The sequence below is a fragment of the Megalopta genalis genome, chromosome 11 (genome assembly GCF_051020955.1).
Source record: "Megalopta genalis isolate 19385.01 chromosome 11, iyMegGena1_principal, whole genome shotgun sequence".
Classification (NCBI taxonomy): domain Eukaryota; kingdom Metazoa; phylum Arthropoda; class Insecta; order Hymenoptera; family Halictidae; genus Megalopta; species Megalopta genalis.
The window spans coordinates 11,862,235-11,875,698 of NC_135023.1; the positions used below are offsets into that span (position 1 = coordinate 11,862,235).

General features: G+C 40.2%; 1 protein-coding gene across 4 annotated transcripts in view; it reads left to right on the top strand.

The window, feature by feature from the left end:
• nSyb (neuronal Synaptobrevin) overlaps positions 1-13,464 on the top strand; it is a 28,753-nt gene that overhangs the window by 11,939 nt on the left and 3,350 nt on the right. Inside the window, exons 3-6 of one of the 4 annotated variants that reach the window (XM_033480406.2) lie at positions 773-852; positions 1,176-1,227; positions 2,196-2,238; positions 7,557-7,728. In XM_033480406.2, coding sequence (XP_033336297.1) covers positions 773-852; positions 1,176-1,227; positions 2,196-2,209 — 146 coding nt within the window. In that variant the 3' untranslated portion in view covers positions 2,210-2,238; positions 7,557-7,728. Of the gene's footprint in view, positions 1-772; positions 853-1,175; positions 1,228-2,195; positions 2,255-7,556; positions 12,195-13,464 lie in introns of those variants that run through there. The other 3 variants (XM_033480404.2, XM_076525376.1, XM_033480403.2) reach the window with 3 other exon arrangements.

Genomic DNA, 13,464 nt, shown 5'->3' on the forward strand with positions numbered 1-13,464 from the left:
ATCTAGAACGGTCTGCTAATGTTATTTGTTTACTAGATCGCGAAGCTTTATGCGTTCGCGGCGTGTGCAGATTTTTTAAATGCAAGAAAACGTAGAAATTAAAACGAGATCCGACAGAATTTTCGTTTTGCAACGAGTAATCTTTTCGCGACGGAGCAGACTTTCCTTTTATGTTTTGTCATTATAAAGAATTGGATGTGTGAATAAAATATTATAAAATATTATATAATATTTTAATGTAAAAATAAAATATTATATTATAATAATACATGTATGAACAAGCAACGTATCTTCAGACTGTTTCACCCGAGATTACAGGAGATCTAAGATCCCTAAATTTCGTGCTTGTCTTTGTTTGTTGGCCAACGGTCACTTTGTGATATTTGGTTTTCATTAATCTTTTAAGAACGCCCAGATCCTTCCTGAACACGGGAGACACCTTTGACGCTGATTCCGAGTGTAACCCACGCCTCTGCGAGAAGATGCACAATGCACTCTCTCGCGGGAGGCTGGAACTCGTTAGTGAAGTACCGTGCCGTCAACGTAATTGCCCCCCCCCCTCCACCCACAATTTGTTCGTCATAGCAGAGAGCTGACATAGCATTCTCATGCGGCGGAATTCTGCGATTTCGAATGCGAAATTTTCCAGATGGGAACCTTCTAGGATCCATTGAGACTGCGATCGGAATTGTTTGTTTATCTTTGAAATAGTTTATCCGATGTTTCAATGGAAAAACGAGGTGTCGGTGTAAACCTGTATTGTTGTTTGCAGATGCGCTTCAACAGGGAGCGTCGCAGTTTGAACAACAGGCGGGAAAACTGAAGAGGAAGTTCTGGCTACAAAATCTGAAGGTGAGAAGTTTGATAGATCATGATTAAAAAAAACATTACCGTTCGATCGCGATACGTGTGTGTTCAGTTGTCAAGCTATCTATGCATTTAGCTGTCAAAGAATAAAAAATAGTCTGACCGATTTAAAGCACAAAGATGGAACTTTGTTTCGACTGTTCGAAATCCATTTTTCTCTATTTGCCACTCGATCATAGAACCCGATAATTGATTTGTTGGTTTAATGGAAAATATTTGTGCGTGCGTGTACGCTTAATCAACTTTTCGTCGTTTAACGTTCTCCTTTAACAAGTGACAAAAATAACTCTGTTCTCTCTGTTCCGCAGATGATGATCATCATGGGCGTCATCGCACTAATCGTCTTGGCCATTATCGTCGGTAAGTAGCCAACGGTGTAGATGCACTTTGAAAAAGCTAACGACACCGCCACTGTAATTGTCTCTGAGTGTTCTGTGTCATTTCGTCGATGACACCCACGCCACGATTTCGAGCGATCGATTCAGAACTCGATAGCATTCACATTTTGCAGAAAATCCACATCAGAATCCATGATTCGAACAAAGAACGAACGAAACAGTTACGGAAAAATACATATCATTCAAGAAAATTGGAAACTGTTCACTTGTACCATCTATTTTTATATCAAAGTAATTGTCTTCGATTCGATAATAATATCGAAATAAATTGATAATTTTAAATTTAATATACATGCGGGTGTAACAAGTCTTCGGACATCTTTTTAAACGGTAACATTTTTTTTAAGCTGTACTAAACGACTTGAATTGTTTGGAAATGTTAGATAGACTAGGTTACTGTACAACGACTAAAATAATTTCTTTTAATTTCACCATTACTTGGAATAACAAAATACATTTTTTTAATTTTCGTTATACGCTCAGATAAGTGATAATAGCAAAATTAAAAGAAATTGTTTTAGTCATTGTACGGTGAACTAGTCCCAGTGAACATCTCCCAAAAAATTCAAGTCATTTAGATGGTTTTAAAAATGTTACACTGTTTTAGAATGTGTCCGATGATTTTTTACACCTTTTTACACATTTACTTACACATTTTTTTTGTATATCAATCGACGCGAGTTTTCCAAACGAATCGATCGTTCAGGCCCACCATCACTGTCAGTCTGCATTCCCGTGCTAACAAATAAGAGCAAACGGAACATTTAAAAAGTATACTCTCTCTTTTTAGTCCTTCGCAAAGAATTCGTGCGAGCTCTCGACCGCTCGCGGCCGAGAAATTCTTTCTCTGACGATAGAGCGATTATTTCTCACTGCCGCGCCGATACAATTTAACGTGTGAACTCTATGTGTTTCTCTTTTCCCGTCTAGCGAACTTCGTGTAGACGTGCTGGTTGGTGGAAGAGATTTGTGTGTGAGTGAGTCTGAAGGTAGAACAAAAAGAAACCAAAAGCAACACACAAACTGCGACCGTTTTCCGTGTTACTGTTGTCTCTGTATCTATCTCTGTCTCTCTCTCTGTATATTTATTTCTCGTTATTTCCGCTCTTGTCCACCTTGTGCTCCTTACCTTCTTCTATTCTAGTAGGTCGTGTGTGTAACGAGTACCTGTGTATACGGACATGTGTATATCTCCGTTCTCTCGTTGTTTCTCTGTATTACCAAACACCCGCAAACCTTGTTCAAACAACTCTCTTGTCGTCCCGAGTATCTCTCTTATTTATCGTCCCGCGCAATTGTTCGCAATTTCGTGAGAATCTTTCCGAATTTCCATCGATCCATCCGGCATCGATGGAAACGCTCGGGGAGCTTAGAAACAGAGAAAGATTCGATGTTCTCTGTTCAAACAAATGCGAAAATTCTAGGATAAATCTGACCTCCAGCTGAGATCCGTATATATTTTTCAGTTGCAACGATTAAAGATGTTTTTTGACTGAACATGGTACTGCAGTTCGAAGATATATTCATAGTTTAATATTAACATTATTCTATAACATTCTAAGCTATGGATCTTTGTCCATATCTTACGAAAGACAATAATTTGAAAAGGGTCGCACTAGTCCTCGATTTCCTCCGTACAATCGAATTCAAGATTTAAAGAAAAAAAGGTCTAGCACCTAGCTAAGACCTCGATGTGCATCTCAGAATTTTATCCGAATTTTTTCATTGCAAAAATAATGGATATTCTTTTACGAGACGGAGATCTTCGATCTGCGAAATTTGCACGCGTTTGCAGCGCCGTAGACTCGAAGAAACAATACGAAACGTAAAGTCTGACAGTGTTGAACACACCTGTGCTACACTCGTGAATATCTTCTCACCTCGAAACAGTTCCCGGAAACGTTGCATAATTAAGCAACGCCTAATTTTCGCAATCGCGAGAGTGAGTCTCCGCAGCTATTCCGATAGCAACCTCGAGAACAAGAAAGATTCTGACGAAATTGACGCTTGACGTCGCTATCTGTATTCCATCCACCCCCTAACAAACCGTCCCTGTCCTTTGTGGCTCGTTGTATATTCATGAATCACCGATTTAATTGGCCCGAGGCTCAATTAACGATCCCGCGCACGCGACGTGCCGCGAGACGCGCGAGGACAAAGGATTCGAGAAAAAGATCGAGGGAGAGGGATATGAAAACAAAAATACTTGGAAAAAAAGAATAAATAGAAAGATAAAATGTTGAAATGAGGAAGAAAACGTAGAGCCAGAAGGACAAAAGACGATGGTTTGTGAATCCTCGACGGGCTGCGAGACCAGCGTCGAATGCCCAGAGCAACACGATCAACAGACAGCGACACCACAAACATCAACAACCGAGAGGCTTTGCCGGATCAAAGAGCTTAAACGCCGTGAATCGATGCTTTTAATGACTTATCGACGGGAAACCAGTTTTCCAAATTAATTATCGCACTTAGCTCGCGCTACGTAATTGCACCCGGCTGCTTTGACGCGTCGCGTTCCGGACCTCTGTCCGATCTTGTTCTGCCGTTTAATTTGAATCGTGCCTCGGCACAGGCTGCTTTCGCTGAATTATGCGGACCGTTTTTAACAGCATATCCGCGACACAGTTGTCCCGATACCGTATTTCAAATGTAATCGTACAGGCCGTTACGGTATTTAATTTGAAACGCGAATAAGCTGAGCACCGTGGCTCATTCCGGGCCGAATTCCACGAGTTTCATTATTTCGATTTGAACAGACTTTCGCGACGTCATTATCCATTTTTGCATAGAATCCAGCAGGTTATTTTAATATTGTCGACCGCTTTGATATTTTATCTTGAATCGTACGGACTGATTTTAGACCCGAACAAGCAGAGTGCTTCACGTAGACTTTCACGGGTTCGTTGTTTAACATTCAGTGCAGTTGCACAATTATTTTAATATTTTACTTTCAACGTATAACAATTGCACAGTTATTTCAATATTTTTTTATGTAATCGTGCAATGATTTTAATATCTTATAATTTTCCTGTTTTCGCATTTAACACTGGCTATGATTTTATTACATTGGAATATTGTTATAAACCGGCTGGTCTCCGAGTGATTTATGTTTTTAAATTGATTTTTCCGGCGTTCACGTTTCGCCAAAGCCTCTCACCATTTTTTTTTTTTTCGATTTTGCAATAGGTTTTCGCGGTCTACTATAAGAGAATCGATGTAGATCATGAAAAATGATCGTAAACGAAAGCGCGAGACACTCTCGCGCCGAGAGTACAATGTTAGGAGTCGAAACAATTGAACGAAAACAGTTAAAGAAGTCATTGAAACGCGAGAAAGCACACTTAACCACTTACTCCCCGCCACGTAATTGACTGTTATGTGTCTGTCTGTACTCTTTTGGTGGTTATTACCCCTGTGTGTCTTCCCCGAAGTTAGTCCCAGCCAATGGTTTTCAATTTTCTGGTGGTTCACGAGACCGATAGAAACGGAACAACCTGAAATATATATAGACAAAAAAAAAAGTTAAAGTAATAAGTAACAATATCGCAAACCGAAAACACGTGAACGAACGGGAAGAACGACGGATCGGAAATCTAACAATAAATATAATACAAAAGTCGAAACGAACGATCCGAAACACCACCGAGAAATGAAAACACGAAATGGACACCAGCACAATCGACCATTTTAACAACATCAACAACAACTACAAGCTTACCAAAATAAAGTCTCTCGTTTTACAACAGTTAAAGAAACAACAAGTACAACATCTCAACAGATATATTTAACCAACAACAGTAACAGTTAACAGATCGACAAAAGGTCTCTGTATAAGCTTTTGTTTAAAACACCCCCCCTCCACTGTTCTCTTCGGTACGGTAAGCTACAACTTTTACTGATGCACTTTGGTACCATTTCCAATCTCTTTCTATACTTTTTTCTACCATTATTATACTACTTCTCGGCGGACGGTCGAAACCGAACTCAACCGTCACCGTTTAACAATTGTCGTATCGTCGGCGAACGACTGTTTGTTTCATACAAAATCTCCGTTGTTACATTGATAAAAGAAATGCATTGAGAACATTTTTCTGAGATCGACAATCGCGGCAGGATTATACTTAATCAACAATTTTCATAAAAATTTATGATAGTCCGTTAATTATTGTAATTCGAATAGAAACTGGTAATATGGTAAAATGGGATCGCAAAAATTAGAGAGAGAATCATTTTAAAACAAATTCAACCTGACACCGCACTCTTTCGACTGTAAATTTTCGAAGAAAAATTTATAGTACTTCGGTTTCGACTTACCGTTTCAACGTCCTTCGAGCTCGAGGATACCTTACAGGTTCTAATTTCAATTCTTAACCATTGTACGCTGCACGCAGAATTGAATCGTCAGTCTGTAAAACGATACAATACAGATATTATTGATTGCTGCGTTTACAAACAAAGTTTACTTTATTCGAGACAAAAACTTTCGTTAAGAATAAATGCCTCCGTCAATTCATCTCAACACACAGATCATTCTAAACTGTGGATATTTGTGTATCTACATATAAGACAATCATTTTGAGGAAGAAGCAAACATAATTCGGCTAAATATGGCTAAAATGTTGCCAAAGACTGCAGAGTTTTACAGAATAACAAGGGAACACGTTTTTTAAAATAAAAAGAGATTTGATTTTTATAAAGTTAAAAGGGATGAAATTTTTACAAAATGGAAAGGGATCGGATTTCTATAAAATCAAAAGGGATCAGATTTTTCTAATAATTGAAACGGGACGGATCCTTCAATTATAAATGGACCAAAGTCATAGCGTCTATATTTTTACAAAGTAAACTAAATGGAAAATTCTGCGCGCAGCACTCGAATTTTCTGCATATTCGATACAGCATGAAACTTCTTCTCGGCCACCCACAACCTCCCTTTCCCGCGCCCTTTTCTAGGAACTCAAACGGCAGAATATACAAATAACAACTTATTTATATATATTTATATATTTTTATATATTTTTATATACATATATATATACATATATATAATGTAAATATATATTGTCTCTGCGACTGAGCATATATTTCTGGGACGATCTTCAAGCAATCGCATGCCAAGTTTTATTTTTCTCTCGCTTGCCGAACGATTAGGATCTTGAAGCATGACGCGGATTCGTGTTACGTGTTCGATTTGATAGTCAGAGCTTGTGCTCGTCGCGAGTCGCATGGCTTGATGGATCGCTGAAGAGTTTGATGGATTCTCGGCGAGACTTCCGGTCGATCGATCAACGAATGTGAATGGAGATCGCAACCGAGACATTCCGATCCCCCGGTAAATTGCTGCCGGAAATCTCGAGCGAGATAATTTTCTAGCGTTCGAACGATCTGTGTTGTGTAGTTCGGTAGCGTTTCTATGGTAGTCAGTGTACAGTTTTGTAATTGTTGCATGCGATTTTCTGTGTCTACGTGTGCGTAGATTGCGACATGCCGTTTTGCGAGGAACGAGGGTCGATTACATCTTGACAGAGGAAATTATTGAATTATGTGACGGAAATTATCCAATTTGAATTTTAGTTAAATTGCTCTCTTCAAGCACAGTATCGTTATTCTAATTACTGAGATAAATGCTAGATTAATTATTTATTTGTTAGATATTTTAACATACCGCGTGAATAATGTTGCGTCGAGAACAAGAAACGGTCTGATCAGCGGCGTCTAAATCTACTTCGCACTCGGATGTCGCCGGTACGACGATACTGAATTAATATTTTCTCTTTCATACGGTAAAGTAAACATTTAAAATACACACATAAAATTTTAATAAAATTTTCACATTAATTTTAATATTATAAATTTTATATACATACATCAGAAAAATCTTCTGAGAGCAAAGGGTCAATTGATATTTGATTGGCTAAAATCTTGATTAGATAACCAATGATCGAACTGAACGACCTATCCGAAAAATATATTTCAATTACAATTCCTCGTGGTTTCCGTTGAAGTTACGATGAAATCGCGATCGATCCTCGGTCATCGACCATGAAGGAGTTGGCCCGCGGTTCTGCATGCGATCGCCGGCAAATGAAAGCGATCGAGCCGAGTCGATCCTGCCGGAAGAAAAAGATCCGAACGCCTCGACAGGTGATCGAAGAAAAAAAAAAGCGAACGAAAAAAAAACAATCGAAACCGAGTCGAAACAAACAAAAAAAAAAATAATAAGAAAACCGGTCCGGCGAAAACGAAAGGGGACGGTACCAAAACTCGGCTGTTGTTGTTCTTTTGCAGCGAGAGCCACCGGCGGCAGCGACTCGCAAAACTGAACACGCGAGTCAAACTAAAAAGAAAAGAAAACGAGAAACAGAACGAAAAGCAAAACCGAAACCGAAAAAGCTAAGCAAAACCAACAAAACGCAACCAGGAAACCAAAAAATTTGAAAAAGCTAAAAAAAAAAAGAAACACACAAAAGAGCAACAAGTAAACAAGAGTCCACAAGCGATACGAAGTGAGAACGAATAAAGTGAAGAAGGAAGGAAGACGGGGAGAAAAGGAAACGAGATAACGATTGTAAAAAGAAAAGTCCTAAATAATTAATAGACACGGGAAATATTAAAACGGAGATCGTGCCGGAAGAAGTTTGGTGAAGATCCAAGGGAACAGCGTGGATAGCCATAGATCGTCGACGAAGCATCCCGAGACGGCGAATCTTTCGGAGCAACCCGAAGAAGGATCGTCGATCATCTAGGTCCGGGAGAGACGCGATCGTAGTGATCGAGAAGGACGAGAGGCATCGATCACGGTTCCTATCGCAGCTCCGTCTGCTGTTCGAGCTATCCGGCGATGATCCAGGCTCGAGCAGAAGCGGATCTCGATCGAATATTCTCTCGCGAATGGACGAAGGCTGGCCGGAACGATCCACGGACGATACTCGGGGCTCGATCGTCCAGTGAGATCCTTGTAGTTCGTCGGTTGTTACATCGAACGGTAACGATAGAACGCGGGGGATCGAGGGATCGCGTGGGATCCGGGCGCGCCGGGGGTGGACGAATACGAACGATCGATAATAATAGAGAAATCGTTGCCTTCCTTCGTCCATGATTTCGTTGATCTACGCGGCAACCAAGGATAAATTCGATGGCCAGTGTGTCTGTGTATAAAATAATAATCGAGAAGAGGGGAAGATGGATCCACAAGACGAAGAAACGATTCTAGATCCGGGAGCAGATGATTTTCGACGAAGGCAGAGCCGGTATCGTAGGGTGTTTCTCATTGTACCCCTTTCCCCACCGTAATCAAGTGCCGAATATATAAATAAATGCGTGTATAAATGTATATCGACGTTTACTTTATAAATACAACGTGTGCGCGCGAGCGCGCGCCCTCGAGGGCCACGCGTGATCCAGGAACGAAGACGATCTCGCAGGATCCTGGGAACGAAGTAATATTCTTTTCGAGAGAATCGACGGATTTTGTTCGATCGTTGATTTTTCAAGGGCCAGGCTTTCGTTCGAGGATTTATATTAGCTCTGCACGGGGAGGTTTTTAGAAAAGGATCTACGCTGCTGGAGTTTCTATGGATTAGGAGTTCAAAGATCTACGAATACCGGATCAACGACAGATTTCAAATACTGCAAGTTTTAAAATAGCTTCAGGATCTAGGGAAATTATAGTGAAACTTCGACGTAAAGAACTACTTTGTGAGCGACAATAAATGGTTGAATAAAGGATACGAGTAATTTGAACACAGGAATTGCTCAAGGAATTATAATTACGAAGTAAATCCGTTACGTTATAATTCGATCACATTGTTATCCGTAATTGCAATTGGAGTACAATTACAAAATGCTGAGTAACGAAATTCCATTAATTATGAATTAACTGGTAATAAGAGAAGAAAATACGTAGAAAAGAGACATCAAATCAGTAAAAATTCTGGGCTGTAATTTGAAGAACTTTGTTTCAATTACAATGTACATCAAGTGCACATTGCACTTCAATTACACTCGTGACGAAAATAATTAGCAATTGAATGAACTGAAGGGCTTGAATTATTTAGTTGTGTGAATTGCTATATAATTGAAATACAATATAATTAAACTATGTAATTGAATTAGCACAACTCTTCTGTGTAAGACTTTCAGGATCTACGATTCTTGCGATTTCCATGCGAGAAAATCTCTCGAGGATCTGTACTTTCTGGAATATTCGCTAAAAACTGTCAGAATACCAGTGAGAAGTGTCCAATAAACTAGTACAAACCTCCAAAGGAAAGAATGCTCGATCAGAAGAATAGTCAGAATGGATCAGAGATTTGCTAATGCAACGAAATCACTTTCTCTGCAATTGGGAGCAGGAAATGCTTACAATTGACTCGTTCAAATGGAAATGACGAATGATCACTGCGCAGGTCCGTAAGATCGCTTCTGGATCCCTGGATCACGCGATCCCTCGCGTTCCAGCGAACACGTGCATCTCGTGCTGTAAATAATATCATTTTCTCCTTCACGTTCGCTCGATTACGACCAACAAACGCCGACTTAACCGATTCGAGGAGAAAGAATTACGCGAGATAGCCAGTGTAAACGAGAGAGAAAGAGAGAAAGCACGAAAGAAATAGAGTGAGAGAGAGAGAGAAAAAATCGAGTGAGAGAGAGAGAGAGAGAGAGAGAGAGAAATCGAATGCGAGAAAGAGAGAGAAAGAGAGTAAGGAAGGAAGAGTGAGTGAGAGTGTGAGAGTCATCCTTTGTTCCTTCCATTCGGTCGAAGAAAATAGAAGAGGAATATTTAAGGAAAACAAATCTTAGCCTCGGTCTGCCCTCGTCGAAAACTGACGAAACGAGAGATCGTCATCTGTGCGACGAAGATGCTCGTGAAAGGAATTATGGGAGAAACGTGCAGCTAAAGGAAGTCTATGGGAGATATCTGGAGAGATGAAGAGAAAATATGTTACGTGCGAGGAGTATGAAATCGAGAGAAAAAGAGAGCGAAAATGAGAGAGTGAAAGTGACAATGAGAGAATGAGAGAGAGAGAAAGAAAGAGAGAGAGAGAGAAAGACGCCCTAGGGCGACTATATAGGTTCGTTTTAAGGCTTGAAGAATTATCTACAGATGTTATGTATACATGTTAATAATATTAATAATACTAATGATAATGGTGACGATGGCGATGCTAATAATAACGTGGATAAGAATAATTACGATAATAATAACAACAATAATGATAATAATAGCGCGGGGAGTGAGTGAACGGCGCGGACCGAGCGACGAATCGATCACGATCTATCGGGATCGAGATCTCGCGTGAGATCTCGACGAAGATCAAACGATCTTGCGGAATCTGCTTTCTGCTTGCAATTCTCTTGCAAACGCCATGATTACTGTTCTCATTTAAAAAGTATTGTCTTTGGGACAGTATTTCGCCGTAGGTTTTACCAGGTCTCTGCTCAGGCAACATTGTTTTCTATCTCCATTTGAGATGTTCTATCACGATTGTTTATGGATCACAGATTTGAAATCCCGCACAACAGTGTCCTATCAAATTGTTAAGTGGCATTGCAGCACCGATTTCTGAGATACGTTTCTTATAAAATCAAGAGACCTATAACGAGTACAGGGACACGATAACATCGTCGAAATGATGAGGTTGCATCAACTCTTGGAAGGAGAAGATTAACAGCGAATCTTACTTTTTGTAGTCAAAAAGCACTTGGGAGCAAAGAATTTGCATAAATCTGCATAAACAGATAATGCTCAACCTCGAATGCTTACTGCAGAAACATTAATTTCTTTAATAGGATCGCTAATCTCTTTCAAATCGTCTTTATTAGGCTCGCCCGGAGTTAATAGTTTAAATTGTATATATCTTATAATCAATTTTTACGTCGTTCTCATTTTTATATAAAATTTCTTATTTACAATATGTGAAATGATTTTGTTCGTTGCCGATGCAACATTGTTTTCTATCTGAATTGATTTTGAATATCAAACGAGGAAATAGTGAAATATTTGTTTGACCGCGAACGAACAAATGATGAATATTAATGTGTGAATCTCGAGAAAATCGAATTCAGTGGTTTTCGACTGGTTGGGATTATGCGAAACGGGTGCCGCAAGATCGATTGGAATCCTCTGTCGACACCTCGCGCGCGATTCCACGGATGAAACGGTGTCCCCGAAGTTTCTCATCGCCCATCCAATTAAACGGATCCGATTAAACGAGACGGATGTTCAAACACCGTGACTTTTCAGGCAGATCGAGGAAGTCGCCGATGGGTTTCCTTTCCATTCGTTTCATTCGTTTACTCCTGTCTTCGTCGATGGTCGTGTTCGAGCATTTACCGAGTCCCTTTCTCCGCGCACAATGTTGCAAACGATCCAACGAAAATCCATCGATAATTTATGTCACCGCGACGCCAGTTCAAAATTCGAATGGAACCGCTACGACAGAATGAAAACTCTACGAAAGCGTGTTCTTCGGAACTTCGCGTGGAAATGATTCTTAAAGGAATATCTTTGTCCCGATTGGAGTAATCGCACGATTATTCGGTGCAGCGTAACGCCGTTGAATGAAATTGTTCTGATTTTTGCAAAGGGGAGATGTTTTCTTGGCTTGACATCTGCGCGAAGAAGGGGACGCAAGAGTTGTTGACGAATATAAAAGAAATAATAAATGGAAAGCATTGTTGATCATTCGCAAGAAAAAAAAAAGAACTACAGGGGGGGACGAGGATGCCTTCTCGTGCGTCCGAGACCGATAACCATAACGTTCGAGCTAACGAATTACTTCGAGCAGCCCTGAACGTCATGCGATACCATTTTGACCGTCGAGGCGTTAATTATTAACGACGATTATGATCATAATTATACCGCTTTCAAACATTGTACAGTGTCGAATAAAAATTCCAGTGCGTAGTCAGAAAACCAAACGAATCCCAAACAATGGCGTCGAACGAACGAAAACGGAAAGAATGAAAAAGTGATAACGAAAGCGTGTACAGCTGTCCATTACTTTCTCGCAACCCTCGCGCATCGTTACGATAATAATTACATCAATCTTTGATCCGACTGTTACAACCTCCGGCAAATCGGTCGCACTTCATTTCATTTCATTTCATTTCATTTCACTTCATTTCATTTCATTGGAAACGTTAATTTCTGCTTAATCGTCGATACGAACAATGCGCGAGGGCTGATCGTTGAAAATATCGCCGAGCGACTTGAGAAACTCGGCGAAACTCGCCTTGATCACGATCGTGACCGGGAAAAAAAGGTATCGAAAAGAGGGTTCGATCGTCTCGACTCTGCAAAAAGATACGCTCCTTCACGCCCACGCAGAAGAGGATCCATTTAGAACCTAACATACACTTGATACGAATAGGTAAGACCACCAAATCATAATTTTTTTTTTCATTAGTTCTCCTCGAATCCGACCGACACATGTTCCACCCTTTCCCGATTACAAGCTTCCGAACGAAACGGGAGAGAAGCGTGTTAATTAGTCGGAGACGTATCGAAGCGAGATTCCTTTTATTCGACACACGTTCGACACCCTTCATCGATTGCCAGAAAGCAGACAGATACATAACTCCTCCCTCGCTCCAGTTTCTTTTCGATTCGAGGACTCGAGATTCTCACCTTGACAAAATTCAGAATAATTCTCGATCCACGAGTATCCAGGTTATTTTCTTTCGAAACGGACCGGGTCAGACTTCTCTGTCAACGAGGCATAAGACATTGTTCCACCGGTTTGGGACCTAGGATCTAGATCTAAACACGATCTGTGAATCTTCTTCGGAACTACAATGTATCCGTGCACTCCGAATTTCGAAAAACTATCGGCACTTGAGCTGTTATAATCTCGTAAAAAAAAGTCGTAGGACAATAAGCCCGGACTCGTTTTAAAGCTTGAAACTTCTACTTTTGCCGTGTATAGTTCGTTCTCTGGTGACGTGTTCATGCATAACATAGCACGCGGGAACCTAACGGCATGTTAGTTTTTGGAAATCTTACGGATTGAAATGTCTGTGAATACATTGGAAAATTTTCCTCGTGACTAACACTAACATAAATATCAAGATCGAAGCCTCCTCTTTACAACGACCCCTTAAAATTTGACGAACGATTTTTTTTTAGACACTTTATCCAGCTTTGAATGGAAGGTATACCGCTTACGTTACGATAATTCAAGGGCTTCGC